Source organism: Periplaneta americana, chromosome 11 (assembly GCF_040183065.1).
Source record: "Periplaneta americana isolate PAMFEO1 chromosome 11, P.americana_PAMFEO1_priV1, whole genome shotgun sequence".
Taxonomy (NCBI): domain Eukaryota; kingdom Metazoa; phylum Arthropoda; class Insecta; order Blattodea; family Blattidae; genus Periplaneta; species Periplaneta americana.
The window spans coordinates 32,547,397-32,570,390 of record NC_091127.1 but is presented as its reverse complement, the minus strand read 5'-3'; the positions used below and the strand labels follow the sequence as shown (position 1 = coordinate 32,570,390).

At 35.6% G+C, this 22,994-nt stretch overlaps 1 protein-coding gene across 12 annotated transcripts in view; it reads right to left on the bottom strand.

The window, feature by feature from the left end:
• The window catches only part of Dys (Dystrophin), a 2,834,509-nt gene that overhangs the window by 159,949 nt on the left and 2,651,566 nt on the right, over window positions 1-22,994 (bottom strand). For all 12 annotated transcript variants that reach the window (XM_069839232.1, XM_069839233.1, XM_069839235.1 and 9 more), the window contains one exon: window positions 15,446-15,612. In XM_069839232.1, coding sequence (XP_069695333.1) covers window positions 15,446-15,612 — 167 coding nt within the window. The remainder of the gene's footprint in view (window positions 1-15,445; window positions 15,613-22,994) is intronic.

The window sequence follows — 22,994 nt, the reverse complement described above, 5'->3', positions numbered from 1 at the left end:
TCGGTATTTCGAGGGTAGCAGCTCCTCAAGGGTGGTCTCAGAGCAGGAAGTAATTATAATGGATATAAATCCGTGGAGAGAGGGCATGCTTCATAAAATTACAACCTTCCCCTGGCAGGTCAACCACCCGTCGCGCGACGGCGATCCCACAGTTGTAAGGTCGAGGGATATAAAAAAAAGGAAGCGGATGCATAAAGATGGGATCGCAAGAATTAAGAACCAGGGTTCTCGGTGTTAATTTCAGTACATCCTCCAGGCGGAAGAAGAACGGAGATCGCGAAATTACTCCGCGGAATTTTTGAAAGCATCACATCAATAAACAGAGGCCAAACTCGGCTGGATTCACTGCTTGCCACACCGGGCATAAGGATTTGTAAGTAGATATGGATGACACAAAAATGGCCACTTCATTTAAAGTCGTTCTAAGACATTCTACTTACTCTTCCTGTGCTTACAGGTCATAATGTCCATCGTAGAATATCCATTACATGAATATCCTGTCGATATTTGGTCCAATGGCAAAAATGTCCAGACTAAAATAATATAAGTCCCTAGACAAAAATGTTCACACTAAAATAATATAGGTCCCTAGACACAAAATGCCCACACTAAAATAATATAGGTCCCTAGACAAAAATGTCCACACTAAAATAATATAGGTCCCTAGACAAAAATGTCCACACTAAAATAATATAGGTCCCTAGACAAAAATGTCCACACTAAAATAATATAGGTCTCTAGACAAACATGTCCACACTAAAATAATATAGGTCTCTAGACAAATATGTCCACACTAAAATAATATAGGTCCCTAGACAAAAATGTCCACACTAAAATAATATAGGTCTCTAGACAAAAATGTCCACACTAAAATAATATAGGTCCCTAGACAAAAATGTCCACACTAAAATAATATAGGTCTCTAGACAAAAATGTCCGCACTAAAATAATATAGATCCCTAGACAAAAATGTCCACACTAAAATAATATAGGTCTCTAGACAAACATGTCCACACTAAAATAATATAGGTCCCTAGACAAAAATGTCCACACTAAAATAATATAGGTCTCTAGACAAAAATGTCCACACTAAAATAATATAGGTCCCTAGACAAAAATGTCCACACTAAAATAATATAGGTCTCTAGACAAAAATGTCCGCACTAAAATAATATAAGTCCCTAGACAAAAATGTCCACACTAAAATAATATAGGTCTCTAGACAAAAATGTCCACACTAAAATAATATAAGTCCCTAGGCAAAAATGTCCACACTAAAATAAGTCCCTAGACAAAAATGTCCGCACTAAAATAATATAGGTCTCTAGACAAACATGTCCACACTAAAATAATATAGGTCTCTAGACAAAAATGTCCACACTAAAATAATATAGATCCCTAGACAAAAATGTCCGCACTAAAATAATATAGGTCCCTAGACAAAAATGTCCACACTAAAATAATATAGGTCCCTAGACAAAAATGTCCACACTAAAATAATATAGGAGACAAAAATGTCCACACTAAAATAATATAGGTCTCTAGACAAACATGTCCACACTAAAATAATATAGGTCCCTAGACAAAAATGTCCACACTAAAATAATATAGGTCCCTAGACAAAAATGTCCACACTAAAATAATATAGGTCCCTAGACAAAAATGTCCACACTAAAATATATGTCCAGTGTCCTTATGCCAAATGTCCATGCAATTATATCTCTGAATGTCCATCTGTTGAATGAATTAGATATTAAGATTAATTAAATTATTATGGGAATATCTACTAAGAATTCTACAATATATACTCTCTTATTTGCAGACGACCAGCTAGTTATAGCACATGGCTATGAGGACATAGAATATATGACCAGAAAAAGCATAGAAGAATATAATTAATGGGGTTTAAAAATAAATTTAGAGAAAACACTACATATGTCCTGTGAGGAGGAAATTAAAGATTTGGTTTTGGAAGATTGAATGGGATGTATCAAAGGATGTGAGGAGTGTGAATATTTGGGGGTAAAAATTAATTCAACACACAGCCAGGAAAGTGACATAAAATATAGAATTCATAAAGGCAGATCGGCAATACCTATGTTAAATAGGGTTTGGTGGGATAAGACAATAACAATTGAAACTAAACTCCAAATCTATAAATCTATAATACTATAATATATGGGGCAGAAACGTGGCATTTAAACACGAATGTGAGATTCAAACTCCTCTCCACTGAAATGAATTGTTTTAGACGTTCCACTAGACATTCTAAATTGGAAAAAATTCGAAACACAACCATTAGACAAGAAATGGGAGTTAATAGTACATTGCTAGATTTCGTTAGCTACAAGCAATTAGAATGGTAGGCCACGTACGTAGAATGCCAGAAACAAGATTGCCTAGACAGATTTTGGAATGGATTCCGCCAGGAAGAGGAAAGAGGGGAAGACCAAGAAAAACCTGGATGGACGATGTAAGAAGTGGAATGAAGGAGAGGGGGGCAAGAGAAGAATGGAGGAAGAAGATAAGAATTTAAACACTTTGCATACAGAATACACTCCTGGTAATAAATGGCTATCTAAACCGAATGGATTGACCAGCAGCGAATGGAAGGACGCTATTAAGATGACTGCCAATGTATGTCCAGTACGTGCTCTACCAGGTAGGTCTCAGAATGGAACCCACTGCCGACAATGTCGGAGTGAGAAAGAAACACTTGCTCACATTCTGGGAGCCTGTCCTCATGGAGAACTACTGAGGAATAGTCGTCACCACAAGATTCGATCCCTCCTAGCATCGGCCCTACGAGGAAAAGACTACCAAGTAGAGGAGGAGATCCATGGTTTGTCCACAAATGGATCTACAAGGCGCATTGACATCATCGCTATCCCGACAAGATCAACAAGCGGATTCATAATTGATCCAACTGTAAGGATGGAAACAAGTGAAAATCAACCTGCTGAGGTACATCAGGTAAAATGCGACATATACGACCCCACTATACCATATTATAAGGAAAAATATCATCTAACGTCGACCGAAGTTATTGGATTACTGATTGGGGCTAGAGGGACCATCACAAAAAGATTCGCGCATTTTTGCAAGCAGTTTGGTCTAGGACAAACTCTTGTGACTGAAGTATCTCTGCCTGCAGTGAAGGGATCTATAAAAATCCTAAGAAACCATCTCTACACGTAAATAGATTGATCTCTTTCCTATGGCGATCTGCTCACTTAAGTTGGGTCTTGCAACTAGTGCTAAATAGACGACTGTGATCACCTGATAGCAAATAGATACCGTACTAGGATATTTTGTGTTTTTTTTCTGGAATTAATGATCTTTTGTTTAGTCGTCTTCAATTATTTATACTTGTGTTATTTCTTTTTCTTTTCCTTCTCCATTGTTTTTTATTATAATTGTATACCTACCATTTACTCAAAAAACAACAATTTTATGGTAAGCTTTGTCTTCTAGGCAGCCTTCACTTGGAGGAAGCTGAATACAATTCAAAATAACGGGTTTTGCGTAATTTATTTTAAATTTTTATGCTATACAGTAAGCGTATATGGTTCTTATGAAATAATTTATTCTATTCATTTATAAGCACAATAAAATTCATTCAGGACACTAGAAAATTCGTAATTCGTACAAATAATTTATCAGCATATCAATAACAACCTCATGAAAAACACTCCCAAAATAATATACACTTATGAAAAAAATATAAATAAAAAAATATTTGATTAACAATATTTTCACCGTTACAATTACACATATATAAAAACTAAATATAAATATTTACATAGAGATAATACATTTTACAGGAGAAAAAGTTCGTCCAAAGGGCTGGACTCTGGAAGAGTACCCAAAACGCTCATTGCATTTCCGCGTTGAATAGCAATACTTAAGCGTTGACGCAAATAAGTAGTGCAACGGCGATCACCAGTAATGGAGATCAAAATTCGGCCGATTTGAGATACCAAAACTTTAGCGTCATGACTCCAAGGACCGAAGGTCTCCACAGCAAAGGGGACAAAGATATAATTGTCTAAAAGATGAGCATATTTATTGACTTTTAGTTCACATTGTAACCCTGTTATTCCACGAAGTATAAAACGCAAATCAGTGTAATTCTGAACGCACTCTTTATTTCACAATACCGTACAGATGACAAAGCTCTGGCAGGACTAGGGGAACGCATTATGCATTATTATTCATTTACTCGCATGTCGTCCTCAGAAATTGCCTGTGCTGCCCACAGCTGCGTAATAATGCATCAGTCTGCTCATATTCCATTCTTTCTTAAATGAAGTCAACCCTCACAGATTTCTGAAGATCTTTATGGCCGACGTATTCTTATGGGGCTTAATAGCACCGCCCAGACACTGCCCATCGGTGCGTGCGTCCCCGGGGAAGGGCTTAAGTTTATGTGAGAGGGCGGTTCCTGGAATTTATAGTTGAAACTCTCAAGCACGAGTTTAATGCAGTCTCCTCCCCGCATTGCCCTGCTGGTCAGCTCTAAGTCTATCAAACTTGAGAGAAGTCAGGACGTTTGTATTAGCCGTGCAAGTACGTTCACGCTCAGTCTCTGATAACAGTCAGGCTGGGAAAAGTTAGAGTAAGCCGCCTACATCAAAGGTTGGTACCGCTTCGAGTCACAAATGAAACCGACAATTCTGTATTAATTAGTTCAGTTTATTTATTTATCCACTATGATTATGTAATGTGGACTTTACATCACTAATAAAAATGTTGTAAACACATTCATTACGCAACTACAGGAGAGCGTCTCGTTTAGGCACAATGAAATCGTAAACAGAGTGCAGGTAACGTGTGGGGAGAGGACGAGCCGTACGATAAACACGAGGGATGCACAAGGTTTTAGTTACAACGTTTATGTCGGAGCATTAATTGAAATTATATTTTCAAAAAAACAAACAGAACAAAAGAACACAAATTGCTTAACGTTATCATATACACATTTTAACAAACAAGCAATTGTAACGTTGAAATAATGCAATATAACGAATTAAATTTTGCTACTTATATGATGTTGCTTTCAAGCAACATTTTTTACGGCCATGAATTTCATTCTCTGTATGACTAGCATAATATCACCGTCTTCTGTGGCCGAATTAACAAGACTACAATATATTGGTCTGAAGTGGTCAGGTACAGTGCCTGTATTAACAAAACTACAGTATATTAGTCTGAAGTGACAAAACTATTTCCTAAACGTATTTATCCCTTATCAAAGTTCAATTTATTCAGGCACTGTACTTTACCACTTCAAACGGTGAAATTATGTTAATCAAACAGTCATACCTCGCCTCGAGAATTCGTTACCTAATGACGTCAGGGACTGCCGGACTTTATCACAATTCAAAATTAAATTGGAAAATTTTGTCTTATTTAATGTTTTTTAGGTATTGCTAGAAGTATTGATTTGTGTTTTTTTTTCTTTTTCTTTTTTAATCTAGATTAAAATTGCAAGTTTCTTGTTTATGTTAGTTAATTAATTAGGATAGAATTAATTATGATACTTAATCACTCATTTAAAGTTTGTGTGACTGCAACCTGTGTATATTTTTGTGTGGCTTTACTTTGTTTATAGTGTTTTTCTCTCTCTCTCTCTCTCTCTTTATTTCTTGTGTAGCTTTACTTTGTATATAGTGTATTTTTTCTGTTTATTTCTATTATTGTATTTGTATTCCTGGTGTTGTGGAAGAGAAGGCCTGATGGCCTTAACTACACCAGAATAAATAAATAAATAAATAAATAAATAAATAAATAAATAAATAAATAAATAATAAATAAATAATAAATAAATAAATAAATAAATAAATAAATAAATAAATAAATAAATAAATAATAAATAATAAATAAATAAATAAATAATAAATAAATAAATAAATAAATAATAAATAAATAAATGAAATTCATGACCGTAAAAAATGCTGCTTGAAAGCAATATCATATGAGTAGCAAATTTGATTCATTATATTGAATTATTTCAACGTTACAACTGCTTGCTATTTAAAATAAAAGCATGTATATGATAACGTTTTGCAATTTGTGTTCTTTTGTTTTGTGTATTTTTGGGAAATATAATTTCAATTAAAGTTCCGCCATAAATGTTGTAACTAAAACCCTGTGCATCCCTCGTGTTTATCGTACGCCTCGTTCTCTCCCCCCCCCCCCCACACGTTACCTGCACTTTGTTTACGTTTTCACTGTGCCTAAACGAGACGCTCTACTATAGTCAGGTAATGATACTTCTATTACGCAACTGGTTCGGAATGATACTGCTTACCTAACTGGTTGCGTAATGTGAACCACACATTAAATTAAATAAAATGGAGTTGATTTTATTTATTATAAACATTAGGCCTAATTCTAAACATTTATATATTTTTCATGAACCATCAATATTCAAATTTTGTTTACATTCCACTTCATATATTACGCGGTTAATATTAAATTGCAGAATTTTCAGCATTTTCAACATCTGAATCCTCGTTTGAATTCATTTTAACAATGTTTGTTTTTCAAATCACACATATAAGGTCAATTAAACAGTGTTCATGGGTTAGATAAGAAACGTACAATATATATCACAGTTGTATGAGCACTTTTATATACAGACGTGGACAAATTATTAGACTAAATTAATTATATGTGGAACAAAGCTGTATTTATTGACGGAAATAATGAACAAAAATGTATTTTGCACAGAAATAATGAACAGAAAATTGAGTCTGGAGGTTACTAATATTTTGTGAACATTCCCTTATTCTTTATTAACAAGTTGATTTTGTCAGGGATGCTGGAAACCAAAGTTTGACACTTTCTTTGAATACCGGCATCATTTAGCCAGATATCAGATAGGCTTAAATGAGTCCATGTTTTGTTGTAAGCCTCTTTTTGTTCACTTTCTTCTTCAGTATAGATCACAGATTTTCAATTTCGTTCATGTCCGGTCTTCTTGCAGGCCATGGGAGAACAGACTGTTGAATATCTTCTCCAGTACATAATTAAAGCACGAGTAGACCAACACAGCCAGACAGAATATACTTAGCCATTGGAAAAATATACCAGAAGATGTAAACAATCATATTTACAGCAATAGAGACTCTGTGTATTATCACAATCTACTATATACAGTCACGAAGCTTGAGTTTTGAGGGTGCTAGAAACAATGGACTGTGACGGTACTATTTTGCATTGCCTGTAATGAGGCGATATTAGCGATCCTACTGGTGAGCAACTACCTAATGTTTGCATATTTACTACGTATTGAGCTTCGCGACTGTATATACTAGACTGTGGTATTATACTGATAGTTGATACGACGAATTATTATATTTTGTTTCCAAGAAAAACGTTTTAGTCTAATAATTGTCCAAGTTTGTATTGTACGTTTCTTAATGTTTGTTTGTTTCTCCTAGTACTGCTGTTCTTCTGTTATAAACAAAAACCTATCGTGTTCAAAACAAATAAAATAAACATAAACGAATTGACAATCGCCTTTCCACAAAATACATGTTCAAAACTAATAAAAATAATACAATTAGTTTTATTGAAAATTATTTTTTTATCAAAGTGGATAAAACGTTGTAGGATATAGTTATGGTAGCTTGATATTACAATACTCGACTTGTTATCAAACTCGTATTGTAATATGAAACGTTACGATCTTACAACAGAAACTGATCGATTAATCGATTAAATCCCACAACACTAAATATAATATAATATAATATAATATAATATAATATAATATAATATAATATAATATAATATAATATAATATAATATAATGTCGGCCTTGTTGGGTTAGTTGGTATAGCGCTGACCTTCTATGCCCGAGATTGCGGGTTCGATCCCGGGCAAGGTCGATGGCATTTAAATGTGCTTAAATGCGGCAGGCCCATGTGTGTACTAGCATGTAAAATAACTCCCGCGGGAAAAAATTCCGGCATACCGGCGACGCTGATATAACCTCTGCAGTTGCGAGCGTCGTTAAATAAAACGACAACATTTAACATTTTATAATATATGTTGGATTGTGACGAAGATTTTTCCACGCCAATTCTGAAGCGACTAAGAGCACAGAAAATGCATGTGTTAGGTTTTAAAACGCGTTTCACTATCATCATTCCAGCTGAGCGCCCAATATCCCTCACTTAACACAAAAGCGTTAAAAACCTCGAAGTGAAGTGGAGGCATTGTAAACGTGACATCCAAGCTGTGATACGTATGGATCGCGGATTCATTTGCGACGCTCTTTTCTCTTTTAATTTACTTTTACTGCGGTTATAACAGCTTATGCTGCATATTGAAATATAGCACCACAATAAAAGCATAGCTAATGTACTGGCATTTCAATAGACTTATAAAAAGGAAATTCGTGTTTCCAGGGCTTGAATTCCAAGTATAATAAATTATTAGACTAGTGTTGAACGAAGATAATAGCTAATCCGTTAGATTTTCTTAAGACACTTCCGTTTCTGTAAAAGACATGACGCAAGCAACGCATGACAAAGAAATCTTTCAAATTCATCTGGTCGAATTCCCCATTAAAAATTCGTATATGGTAGGTACTGTAATGGGAAATTTATTGCAAAATGTTAGCTGCGAACACTAACTTTAGGGCATAAAAAAAAAGCTTTAAGAGATTACGTAAATCCCGAAATTGTGGGACACATGTTTTCCTTGATCCTTCACTTCTCATCGACTAGCCTTTTAAACACCTACAAGCATCATTCTGTCTTATAGTCACGTGCATCAACGTCGTTTAAAAATATAGTAACCAAGGATTACGAAAGCACGGTTAAAAAGTAACCATGGTTAAAATGTAATTTCTGTGCACCATTCATAACCACTGGTTACTTAATCATGGTTAGATGACACCTCATTTAACCAGAATAAAGTATGTGATGGTACTCTGTTTCTACCGTCACATTCTTAGTCATAACATGGCCGACATGGAACAAATTTATATATAAATTAACGTTTAACATGAGTTTAATATAGCAATTCCTTTTTTATTTTTTTATTTTTAGAACTTTGAACATGTATTTATATTAGGCGATTGTCACGAAGGCCATGACTAGACCATGATAACCACGTGACTCCGATTCGGGCCGAAGCCTGTTAGCCACGGTTTCTACCAAATGACGAAAGGAAAGCATCCATACCTCTGCAAAGGTGATAGTCAACGTCTAAAAACGACTGCGCTTACTCCGTACTACATCGAAATGAACATATCCTACATTTTCGCGTTGCATTTGTTTGCCTTTGGATGCTGTTTTGTTTACGGGTTACGTTTCCTTGTTTTTCAGTGCTGTTAGGTTAGAATCGTACAAAATGAAAAATTAAAAGCGAAAATCAATTATATTCTAATGTATTGATAGATTTCATTACTAGACTTAAATATGGGGAATCTTAAATACTCCCTCTGTTCCAAAATATGGTATAGAAAGATATCATTAATTCTGTTCCAAAATATGGTATACATTTGTTAAAGTTCTCAGTACTATAATGTAACTTTAATACTTCTTCTGGAAACTTATTTGTTTGATAAATTAACATAAGAAAAACATAAAAATTAGGTACATTTCATTTTGTGTGATGTCAAATTAATAAAAGAAAAAGCAAACATTGTTTTGAGAGAGGCAAATTAACGTAAAAACTGCAATGAATTATAACCCGTTTTTGTACAGGGACATCATTTTATTTTTACTAACATTTTTAATATTAACCTGTCTATACCTTTAGAGAACCGGAAACACCGCTTGCTCCCCCCTCCAAGACTGGAGTTCGATGATACTGGCGTAAAACACAAATCACTCTACTAGGTATAGGATGGAAGAAAAGTAGTTCATCCATTTACGTAAACTAGGAAATATCGCGATTTTGAGTTTGATAATTTTCATTAGGTTTTTCTTTAATCAAAAGTACAGTACTGTATTAAGAATAAGTGTTTTTACTCACGAAGTGAGTTATCCATGCGAACGTATTCATTATGCAGTGTATATTATACTGTCTACAGCACATTAGCGTACAATATAGAGAAAGAAGTTAAATTGAAAAATAATCATAATATGAATATTTAAACACAATTTTGAAAATGGTGGCCGTTCATTTCGATACAGGCTTCAGTTCTTTTGTGCATATTATCGCACTATAGACTATTGCATCTAATTCCAATTGCCAGTTTCGTCCTTCGTACTAGTAACTCATGTTGAAATAATTCTGTACCTACTCTACGTACTGTGAATTCAATCTTCACTTCTGCCCGACCCGAAAATATAAAATTACTCAGACATGCTATCTACTGTCCGTCCAAGTGGTTATGCCGCAGGATTGTAGAAAGGGAGGAAATCACGTGACAGTTAATTACTTAACGAGGCCCTTTTATTTAAGTTAAATTAAACAGCTGTATAATATTACGTAAACGTCCAATTCCTAAGAGAAATTAATGTTTTCAGAAAAGAGTTAAGACAGCCCAGCTATTACAGAGGGGCGAGCAGAAGCAGATGGGGGAAATCGGGATGCGACATAGGCAAACGGACAGTACCTGTGCGAAAATATGATTCAATATTGAAAGCTCTTTCGTCACTGGAAAACGCGAACATATTTCTGGAACGTACTATACTCAGTAACTCAGTACTGCTTACTATCTGCGGTCTTGGCTTTGTGTGGAGTTGGAACTTCCTTAGTAGAAGGGGTGGGAGTGAAGTACATTAAAAAACTCAGGTACAATAAAAATTGAAGTAAAAATAAAATGATGTCCCTGTACGATTGTTGTGCCTTAGATATTCTATTCAAAATTGAATGGGTTGGTGTTACGTTTTATGCACCAGGAACACCACAGCAGGTGACCATTTGACTTCTGTCCATAATGAACTATTTAAATATTATAGTTTGATGCACTACAGAAGACTAGAAACATTCACAACTGCACTCTTTGACAGTCTCTTCACTATTACCACACCGCGAAATACTTCGTGCGCGTATGCGCAATAATCAAACTTGTTTTGTTTGTTACTATGCCATATCTTGAAACGGAGGGAGTATGTTATATTAAGGAAATTAAATATCCATAAAGGAAATGGATGAAAAAGAGTAGTAGGAATGCGTGTACAATCCATAGCCCCAATTATACCAATGAAGTATGCAATATCCTAAGATCCGTCCATAACCTCTCTTCGTTCAGCCTGTAACGTAGGAAAAGAGATACATACTCGAATTATCCCCACTAAAATACTGAAAATATTTGTTGCAAAGAATCGTAATGTAAACTGCCGATTCATGAAAGTAATAGGAGTCTTTGTGGGTTAATCCAAGTGATCCATTTGTTGCAGCAGAAATGACACGATACATTTTGATAAACGAAATTCTTTCTGAAATTTACTGTAACCTAATTCTTCGTAACAATTCTCTTTCACTGACTATTACACTCTTACTACGTCATACTATTTTTGACCAATAAAACGGTACGAAAGGACGTATTTCAACCAATCATGGCTGCTTATCGCACAATTTTATCGCGTCCCTAGCATTTGTTTAATTTTATCGCGTCCCTAGCGTTTGTTTAATTTTATCGCGTCCCTAGCATTTGTTTCTTTGTTTGCCAACATTTGAAACTGCGCTGGTCTGGACGTCAAAAATATATATAAAATTACAAACCACTCCAGTCGATGCACAGCAGTTTCAAATATGACTCGCATTGGCATTCAAGAACAAGAATTAATAAAAATCACTGATCATACCTATGCATCTTCTGAAATCCGATTTACAAATAAATGAAGAGCACCATTCGGAAATCCTGAATAAGTTGAATACACCATGTAGGCCTAAATCAACGAGTTCCACTTCTATTATGCACACGTCCAATATAACATCAATTGAACCACCAACCACATTCAAATTTGAAAATTGTACATTCAATAATTATTCCTTTTAAAATTATTCATTCAGAAATTCTGAATAAGTTGAATACACCATGTAGGCCTAAATCAACGAGTTCCACTTCTATTACGCACACGTCCAATATAACATCAATTGAACCACCAACCACATTCAAATTTGAAAACTGCACATTCAATAATTATTCCTTTTAAAATTATTCATGTTTATTTTTTATGTCATCGTCGTTAATTAAAACTTTTCTAACACTTGTGTATATTAGTTAGGTTATGTTATAGCTTCTGCTCTGAGAGGATAAAAAGAACTTCTGCTATATGATATTATGGATAGTCACGTATCAGAGATTGTTTAATATTAAGATTTATTGAATAGTAATCATTACAGTGTCTGTATAAAGACACTACTGCCATCTAGCATGCATCTAGCGTAATATTTGTAATGTTGATATGGTACAATAATACATTTGAAGACAGTTGTATTTTCGTAAGTCAATTAATATTTTATTGTATTGGAGTACTTCGTTATTTCTAATCTTTATATACTTTCTTCTAATCGTGTAATAGTCAATTAAATCCCACTCGAGTTTTGATTTTCTCTAGATAAATCAAAACGTCTAGTGAGATTACTGTTGATAAAACTTCAAGCTCACAATCATCCCTATCGAAGTACAATATTAATCGTCTTCGAAATAATCAGCTGTAGATCTGGCCGCCATTTTCTTTTACTAGGCCTGCTAATCATTGGTTATCTCCTTTAACAGCTAGAATATGGCCGGTTAGAGATTACAGTTGTTAACCTTCTTTTTAAGTCCTAACAAAGGTCGATGCACCGTAAAAACCAGGTGTTAGATGGCAATTTTAACCGATAGTTACACTAACCGACGTTGATGCACGTGGTCACTAAATCTTCTTTCACGCATCGTGACTTCCAATTAGTAATTTAAAATCTGCTTGTTAACCGGTGAACATCTAAAAATTGGTGGACTAAATATTGTGACCACGTCTGCACTCAAGACACATACACAAACAAAATTAAGCAGTCTGTAGACAATGGCGTGCGTATAGAATGGAAACAGTTACGCTTTTTTTTTTAGACAAAATCCGAACTTCTCTCGAAGTGACTAAAAGCCCGTCGCTCCTGGAGAAACAAGTGACTCACCACTGCAGTCTATAAATAAGTTTATATTGTACCGAGGTCAAATTGGACACCTTTACAGCTTCCCATTTATTTTTAGAACGTTCTCTTCTGGTATCGATTTAATATAAGAATAGAGAAACAGGAAGTTGGAAGACTTCTAAAATCAGAACAGAACCCGAAATACATTCTAGGCCTACTCTTTTATGACTGGAGACTTCTACGATGGCTGTGCAGTGCTGTGTTGTGTTGTGTGCAATGCCTTTAGTATTACTTTCATAGGCCGTTCAGCTCTTCAGAACTGGTGGCGATCCACAGAACCAAATCATATCTAATTGGCTGAGGGTGCTTATTAATGGCTCTCGACATACATACGTTACAAGAGTCTTCATCTCTTGTTCATTCAGAGTCACTTGCCCCCCCCCCCAAAAAAAAACAATTCCGCGTGAAAACGACACTCGTATCATCCATTCTTTCGAACATTCGTTAATTCGCTTTTTATGCATTCATTTATTAATTCACTTACCTACTTCGTTAATTCATCATCATTCATTCATTCATCCATCTATCCATTTAAATAATCATTATTTCTATAAATAAATAGATAAATAAATAAATAAATAAATAAATAAATAAATAAATAAATAAATAAATAAATAAATAAATAAATAAATAAATAAATAAATAAATAAATAAATAATCTTATGGTCCATTTATTTCCATTACTTTATAATTTTGTCCATTTATCTAATATTGCATTTTTACGTTCATTTATTTGTTCACTTGTTTCATTCTTACAGTAGTGTGCCATTATTTTATTAATTAATCTATTCATTTATATATTTATTCATTTATCCATCCACCCATACGTCCATCTATCCATTTAAACACCCAGAAAACTTAAAATCACTAATCGGATAATTCTTCTCTGGTTCTCAGCCAGGTGAGTTGGAGATTGGCTTCCAAGCTTTCGACGGCTAGCTCTGCCATCTTCTTCAGGGAATGAAGAAGATGGCAGAGCTAGCCGTCGAAAGCTTGGAAGCAAATCTCCAACTCACCTGGCTGAGAACCCGAGAAGAGTTATTCTACATCAAACGCCGGGAAAGCCTCAAGTCATACACTAATTCTCTCATCCATCCATCCATCCATCCATCCATTTCCAATCAGTAAATCTCTCATCCATCCACCTATCCATCCATCCATCCATCTATCCATCCATTTCCAATCAGTAATTCTCTCATCCATCCATCCATCCAATTCAAATCACTAATTTTATCCATCTATCAAACTTCAAATCACTAATTCTCTTATCCATCTATCAAACTTCAAATCACTAATTCTCTTATCCATCTATCAAACTTCAAATCACTAATTCTTCCATCCATCCATGCATCCATTAATCCATCCATCCATCCATCCATCCATCCATTTCAAATCAGTAATTCTCTCATCTATCCATCAAAGCAAATCACTAATTCTCTCATCCATCCATCCACCTATCCATACATACATCCATCCATCCATCCATCCATCCTTCCTTCCTTCCATCCGTCCGTTCGTCCACCCATCCGTCCATGAACCCACTAAATCTCCCATTACTTCAGCAATGAGCGCACTACTTAATTTATTCATCCATTCATATCCACTGTATAGCCTATATTTATTTCATTTATACATCCTTGCCTTAATTATCCATGCATCCTTCCAGTCATTCATTGTTACTCATTAATATATTAAATCATTCATGCATTCATTGATCAATAATAAAATGATGCAATCATTCTTAAATTCATTTATACATCAATACTGATTCATCCATTCTTTTATAAATTAATTCAATCACTCAATAATATCTGAAATCTGACTAGTGTAATAATATGTTACTAGTCAGCTAGGTATGCAATGGAGGGGGAAGGTATCTGGCCCCACTATCTCCTGGCTTAGTTGCATCATGACTGATGCCTTCTTGGTGTCAATTATGAGGTTCAAATCTACCTTCGGACAGTTGATTAAACAACATTAAATCATAAACCTTAACTCGCTAATGCATTAATTCTTAAGTCCACCCACCCATCAATTCAACTATAGCCTAATATAAGTTATGCATTTTAAGTACGATTTAAAAAGCTAGCTTAATATAAAATAATATAAATTCATAAGAGCGTTTGTGCCTGACAACACGGTTTTCAGAGTTCATATGTAATGATTTATAAGCAGGCAATATGTTTAGTTATCTACTTTCTGCACATTACGAAAGCATAAATATCTGCAACCAGAAGATGAAGCACAGAACACTGCAAGGCAGCAGATGGTAAGAAATACGGACCGCATTCGACGCCTCCCAAAATTATTGTTGTGTACATATATTTGCACTCACCGCGAGACTGTCGTCCAATTTCCGCTGCCACTGGTCCGAGCGGTCGATGAGCGCGTTCCATTTCTCGGACAGCTTGTTCACCTCCCTGCGGATGCTCCGGGTGAGCTCCCTGGCCTGCTCCTCCGCGCTCCTGTAGCCTCGCGAGTCTCCCTCCAGCTCACGGCCCGCTGGAACATGCACACAGTAGCTTGATCAAAATTAAGCATTGAGCACAAAGTTATGTTAAGAAGTAAAACACTGTAGAAACACTGCATGAACACCGTATTACATAATCATCTCTTAATAAGACATTCAGTAGGTATTTTTAAGGTGATCGGATGTTGAAATAGTACATTATGCAACGAGCCTATAATGGTAGTAATTAAGACGCGAGTATGTTTATGAAACGAGCGCAAGCGAGTTTCATAATTTTCATATGAGCGTCTTAATTACCATTATAGGAGAGTTTCATACGACTTTTTATGCTCGACCATATTTCTAACTTGAAATTATTCATTTTATTTGTATCTAACTGACCTTGAGTAATACCTAGTAAATTGTGAGATGTGCGCAGACGCGTAAGTATTGATTTTTTCCGAGGAACAGATGTCCACGTTGATCTTGATAGCCTATAAGAACCTACAGAGTAAACTAAATATCAACTTTGATATAACATTGAAATTAAATTAGACATTGAAAAACGAGATGACAAATTGAATTTATTTGAATATTATTTACAATTAACGCTAATTATTATAGTAACAGAACATAACCTTCTGCGACAGTATTGGATTTCCAGCGTCCGTGACTTTTCGCTAATTCTCTTTCGATTGCATATCCGAGAATAATCGATACTTGCGGTTTTATAACGGTACAAAGCTGACTTGTCATTGGCTGAGGTTTTATAACGGTACAAAGCTGACTTGTCATTGGCTGAACACCTGTACTTTAATGAGTAGGTGTACTTTAATTACATGCATTAAAGGACTGCTACCAGGTGTAAAATTACTACATTTCGGCATGGTCGATCATAAAATAAATAAACATTGTTTATTGAACTGGGATGCCAAGTTTGGTCTCTGACAGAGCAACAGAAAAACCTGCTTCGTGTGTGCCAGAGGAAAATGGAAAGAAAAGTCCTACACCTGAGACTGCAAGACAGGAGAAGAAACACCGACATCCGAACAAGAAGCGGCATGCAGGATGCAGTGAGGCAGGCGCAACGTCTCAAATGGAAATGGGGCGGACACGTGAGTAGGATGAACTGCAGCAGGTGGACGTATGTCTCGACCATGTGGGACCCACGCATTGGGAAAAGAAGCAGAAGACGTCCAAGGAGAAGGTGGTCGGACGTGTTCCGGAGAGAGACTGGAGCGCAGTGGACGAGAACAGCGAGGGACAGGCAGGCATGGAAAAGACTGGAAGAAATTACGAACACTATGTAAACTGTGTACAGTTGTGTATTGTTCATATAGTTATTTATGTGTGTGTCAGTTTGGATAGTTTGATTCCGTGTATAGTTGGTATAGTTCATGTATTTAGTTAGTATAATTTTATTGTTCAATGATATCGTTTTTTGTGCCTTTAGTTTAGCTGGTTTTTGTGTGTTTAGGCTGTAAAATTTATGTGTGCAATTTGTATAGGTTTTTGTGTATTTAGTTCGTGTGTGAGTTAAGACTGTGTATGTGTTCAGATTGTGTAATTTTTTCTTTTTTTTTATTGTGTCTAGTGTGGATAGTTGTGTGTTCAGATTATAATTTATGTGTTCAGTTTGCATAGTTTTTTTGTGGATGTTTAGTTTGCATAATTTATATTTTTAGTCTGTATAGTTTTTCGTGTTTAGTTGGTATAATTTGTTCATGTGTTTAGTTTGAAAGTGTACAGTGTAAGCTCTCTTGGACTGGCTCCCCAAGTGTAGTAGACCTTCAGCTCACCCTACACTCCTGTAGGAGGCCGTTGCCCTTATGGGATTTCAGGCTTTTCGTATTTTCGTATTTCGTATTGCACTGGAGCGCAGTGAACGAGAATATCGAGGGACAGACAGGCAGGCATGGAAAAAACTGGAAGAAATTGCGAACACTTTGTAAACTGTGTATAGTTGTGTATTGTTTATATAGATATTTTTGTGTGTTAGTTTGAATAGTTTCAGTCCGTGTATAGTTGGTATAGTTCATGTATTTAGTCAGTATAATTTTTGTGTCCAATTGTATGGGTTTTGTGTTTTTAGTTTAGATAGTTTGTGTGTTTAGTTTGTGTGTGAGTTAAGACTGTATATGGGTTCAGTTTGTATAATTTTTTGTATGTTTAGTGTGGATAGTTTTGTTTTCAGATTATAATTTATGTGTTTAGTTTGCATAGTTGTTTTGTGGATGTTTAGTTTGTATAATTTATGTGTTTAGTCTGTATAATTTTTCGTGTTTAGTTTGTATAGTTTATGTGTTTAATTTATAAGTATAGTGTAAGCTCCCTTGGACTGGCTCCCCAAGTGTAGTAGACCTTCAGCTCACCCTACACTCCAGTAGTACACCGTTGCCCTTATGAGATTTCAGGCTTTTCGTATTTTCGTCTTGCCACGAATCAAACAGTTTCAGAAATGTTTCTCCTGAATTATGCATGGCCTTGAAGGAATTTACATGCTTTCATGGACACAGATTTTTTTCTGTGCAGCTATTTCCTTTCGAAACTCAGATGAACCGAAAAAAATACACTAACTTTTATTGTGCATTCATTTGAATCGAACTACCCTCTTCAAATTTCAATTGATATTTCAGTAACAACTCAGATGAATCGCACTCGGCTGGCTAATATTTCATTTATACGTATAAAAGTCACACTGCGGGCTAAAGCAAGAAGATGAAATATCATCTTTACTTTTTAACTTTGCTCTAGAATATGCCATTAGGAAAGTTCAGGATAACAGACAGGGTTTGGAATTGAACAACGGGTTACATCAGCTGCTTGTTTATTCGGATGACGTGAATATGTTATGGGAAAATCCACAAACGATTAGGGAAAACACTGGAATTCTGCTTGAAGCAAGTAAGGAGATAGGTTTGGAAGTAAACCCCGAAAAAAAAAAAACAAAGTATATGATTATATCTCGTGACCAGAACATAGTACGAAATGAAAATATAACAATTGAAAATTTATCCTTTGAGAAGGTGGAAAAATTCAAGTACCTTGGAGCAACAGTAACAAATATAAATGACACTCGAGAGGAAATTAAACGCAGAATAAATACGGGAAATGCTTGTTATTATTCGGTTGAGAAGCTTTTATCATTCAGTCTGCTCTCCAAAAATATGACAGAATTTATAAAACAGTTATATTACTGGTTGTTCTGTATGGTTGTGAAACTTGAACTCTCACTTTGAGAGAGGAACAGAGGTTAAGGATGGTCGAGAATAAAGTGCTTAGGAAAACATTTGGGGTTAAGAGGGATGAAGGTACAGGAGAATGGGGAAAGTTACACAAAGCAGAACTGCACGCATTGTATGCTTCTCGTGACATAATTAGGAACATTAAATCGAGACGTATGAAATGGGTAGGGCATGTTGCGCGTATGTAGGAAGACCTAGTGAAAAAGGCCCTTAGGGTGGCCGAGACGTAGATGGGAGGATAATATTAAAATGGATTTGAGGGGGTTGGGATATGACATTAGGGACTGGATTAATCTTGCTCAGGATAGGGACCGATGGCGGCCTTATGTAAGGGCGGCAATGAACCTCTGGATTCTCTAAAAGCCATTTGTAAGTAAGTATTATTATTACTTACTTACTGGCTTTAAAGGAACCCGGAGGTTCATTGCCGCCCTCACATAAGCCCGCCATTGATCCCTATTCTGAGCAAGATTAATCCATTCTCTATCATCATATCGCACCTCCCTCAAATCCATTATAATATTATCTTCCCATCTACATCTCGGCCTCCCTAAAGGTCTTTTTCCCTCCGGCCTCCCAACTAACACTCTATATGCATTTCTGGACTCGCCCATACGTGCTACATGCCCAGCCCATCTCAAACGTCTGAATTTAATGTTCCTAATTACGTGTATGTCAGGTGAAGAATACAATGCGTGCAGTTCTGTGTTGTGTAACTTTCTCTATTCTCCTGTAACTTCATCCCTCGTAGCCCCAAATATTTTCCTAAGCACCTTATTCTCAAACACCCTTAACCTATATTCCTCTTCCAAAGTGAGAGTCCAAGTTTCACAACCATACAGAACAACCGGTAATATAACTGTTTTATAAATTCTAACTTTCAGATTTTTTGACAGCAGACTGGATGATAAAAGCTTCTCAACCGAATTATAACAGGCATTTTCCATATTTATTCTGTGTTTAATTTCCTCCCGAGTATCATTTATATTTGTTACTGTTGCTCCAAGATATTTGTACCTCTCCACCTCTTCAAAAGAGGTATTATTATTATTATTATTATTATTATTATTATTATTATTATTATTATTATTATTTCACAATATTATACAATGGGAATTATTTATACAAAATAGATTCAGATACACCAGATAAATAAGTCCTGGAAATATGGACCTAATGATAACGTACATAATCCAGAGAAAACAAGGGACATGAAATCGAAACCCACACGATCCCCTGTGCAATGGTATTAAATCTGCGGTCCCTTCTCTTCTGATGCGCGATCGAATAAAGACGCCAGCTCACAGCTGCTGTGACGTATTTCGCAGGCTAAGACGACCGACCGGTTGGTTTTATTAAATCGAACGGCAGTTCCCAATCTCTCGACGGGCAATAACGCCACGCGGCCTCGAGCATTACTCGAGCCATGAAGCAAGGACTATATTAAAATGTTATATACTGTACGATATAATAAAAAGAATCGCCAAATGTGCAAACTGTTCGATAGCACGGAACTCCACGCTTCATAAAAGTGGGTCGTATTGTATTGTTTTCCAATATTCACGTCATACACAGATCTCAATTAAAAGTTTCATCACAACTGCAGGACCTCAGCTGCGTTCCAAGCCGTGGCGTTTCGGGCTATAAATTCAGCGGCCGCGGGTTGGATTCCTGATAGAGAAAAACGAATTTATTTTACTTACATGCGGGCTGAATGTGTGGCAGTGGCGGTTCCTTGGGGGAGGGAAGGGAGGAACGTCCTCCTCACATTTTTCTTCTTTTGAAAGTAAATACCAAATAAAATATGTGCCTTGAAATTCAAGGAAGATTCGATCAGTTTTAAGTTCACAGCTATAAGAAAACCTCGGTTGATCGAGTTTTAAAGGATGCGCGCTCATGTGCTGCTAGAAAACTGTGCGAAAGATGCGAGATTGTTTGTGTGGAGGAAAGCCAATCCGTTCCTCCTTTACTGCAGTTAACACACATAGACAACAGCGCGCTAGCGGCCAGAGAAAGAAGCAGAGTTTTAAAGCGAGTAAATGAACGGAGAGGGAGGAGATCCTCCTCTGAATCAGCGCATGGGCGGGAAATAGAAACCGACTGGTCGTGCAGCAAGCTCGCTACCGCTGCCATCTAACGATATTGCATTCAACCAGACTATAACACAACTAGGAGGAGGCACAATAAAACAGTTTTAACGCAACGCTATGAAAGACACCGTATAAACTTTTTTTAAAATTATAAATAAAAAATTTTATTCATTGCACTTGATATAGGCTACTATTCATGGTTTGAAACTTTCATGGATATTTGAAAGTTAAAATCGTGTTTATATAAAACAAAGAGGAAGTAGTTCTACGTTAGTATCGCAGATCTTTTTGGCCTCTGAAATTCACTTCCGTTCATTGTGTACTAGACAGGGCAAGATCCAAGTTGTCAGTTTTGTACAAATATATTTGAAATTGAAAGTACATTATTTTTAACATAAAAAATTGGACACCGGCAACTTTGAACAATATGGTAGTATGACTTTACAAGAACTGATATTCTTCAAAAGCATGTGATACTGAACTTGTAAAATGTACATGTGGCATCACAGACCACGTGGGTGGGTGCAGTGTTCTCGCTTTCCTCAGATTATTTCCCATTCCCATTTCCGTGGTTCCGATTACCTGTTAGTTGCTATAGTCTCTTCCAACACGTGTGATGCTTTAGTGTGCTCGAAAAATGGTGCGAGGTGAATTTCCTTGTAATTGTTAATTTGTGTAATTATTCAACAATGAATGGAAGTGAAAACATTATATTTTATGGAAAATTTAGGAAACTCAGTTTACAAGAAGAGATTATTGCTATACAGAAGGGAAGGCCAACCCCAACACTACCTGGTCTTACATGTGTGCGTGTTGGCTAATTTGTAGCATGTTTCATTCAAGAAGGTGTCATTTCGTCCTGTTACCTTCTTTCCTCCTCTTAAGAAATAAGCAGGAGCCGCCACTGATGTGTGGATATCTTTATCTTACGTCTTGTCATGCTAATAACTAGGGACCGTACTTTGTCCCAGAAGACTACAAGATTATTACTGGAGGTTTTAAGTGAACGACGTGCGTGCGTCTAGCAAGCGAAGTAGACGTACCTGTCTTGGGACGACTGATTTCGGATTTAATGCATTTTTCAAAAGAAAATGAAAATATATTAGGGACATATTACTTTTGTGTTTACTTCTATGCGTGTCTTATAATTTTCAAGCTATACTATGGTTCCACTACATCAAATTGTAAAAGGAATAGGTTTGTAACTTTACCAGGGATGGAAGAAATGAACGTGAAATTTGTTTTTAATAATAATAATAATAATAATAATAATAATAATAATAATAATAATAATAATCTATACTAATAATAAATCTGTAGCCAAAATTTTTCTGGTAATTTTCGATTTTCCAAAAATAATTGGTGTTAACATGTATAATTAACCATCTTGAAACCGAAAATCTTTTTTTTGAAATTTTTGTTTGTATGTATGTCTGTCTGTCTGTCTGTCTGGATGTTTGTTACCTTTTCACGCGATAATGGCTGAACCGATTTATATGAAAATTGGAATATAAATTAAGTTCGTTGTAACTTAGATTTTAGGCTGTATGGCATTCTAAATACTTTATTTAAAAGTGGGGATATAAGGGGGCCTAAATTAAATAAATCGAAATATCTCGCTTATTATTTATTTTCATGAAAAATATTACATAACAAAAGTTTCTTTAAAAATAATATCCGATAAGTTTTATTCTGTACAAAAGTTTAATAGGACTGATATTTAATGAGATAAATGATTTTTAAAATTACAATAACAACGCCATCTAAGGCGCTGTACTGAAATAAAAACAAATGACTTCATCTATAAGGGGCCTCTGACAACAACAATCTAAAGCTATTAAACATAGCCTAAGAGAATGTTTCTGTGTTTGTATGAAGTAATAGCGGAAGCTAATTAATTGTTTATTATTATTTCACCATTGGAAAGTGTAGTTTCTCTAGATGGACATAATTCTACAATGGTATTACAGTAACTTCTGAAACATATAGCAAGTAATATAAAGTATACACATTAAAACTAAATGATATGTCAATCTTCATTAAACTATGATTGCATGTAATAACAATTAAGAAACATGTTAAAGGAATTGTGTGATTGCA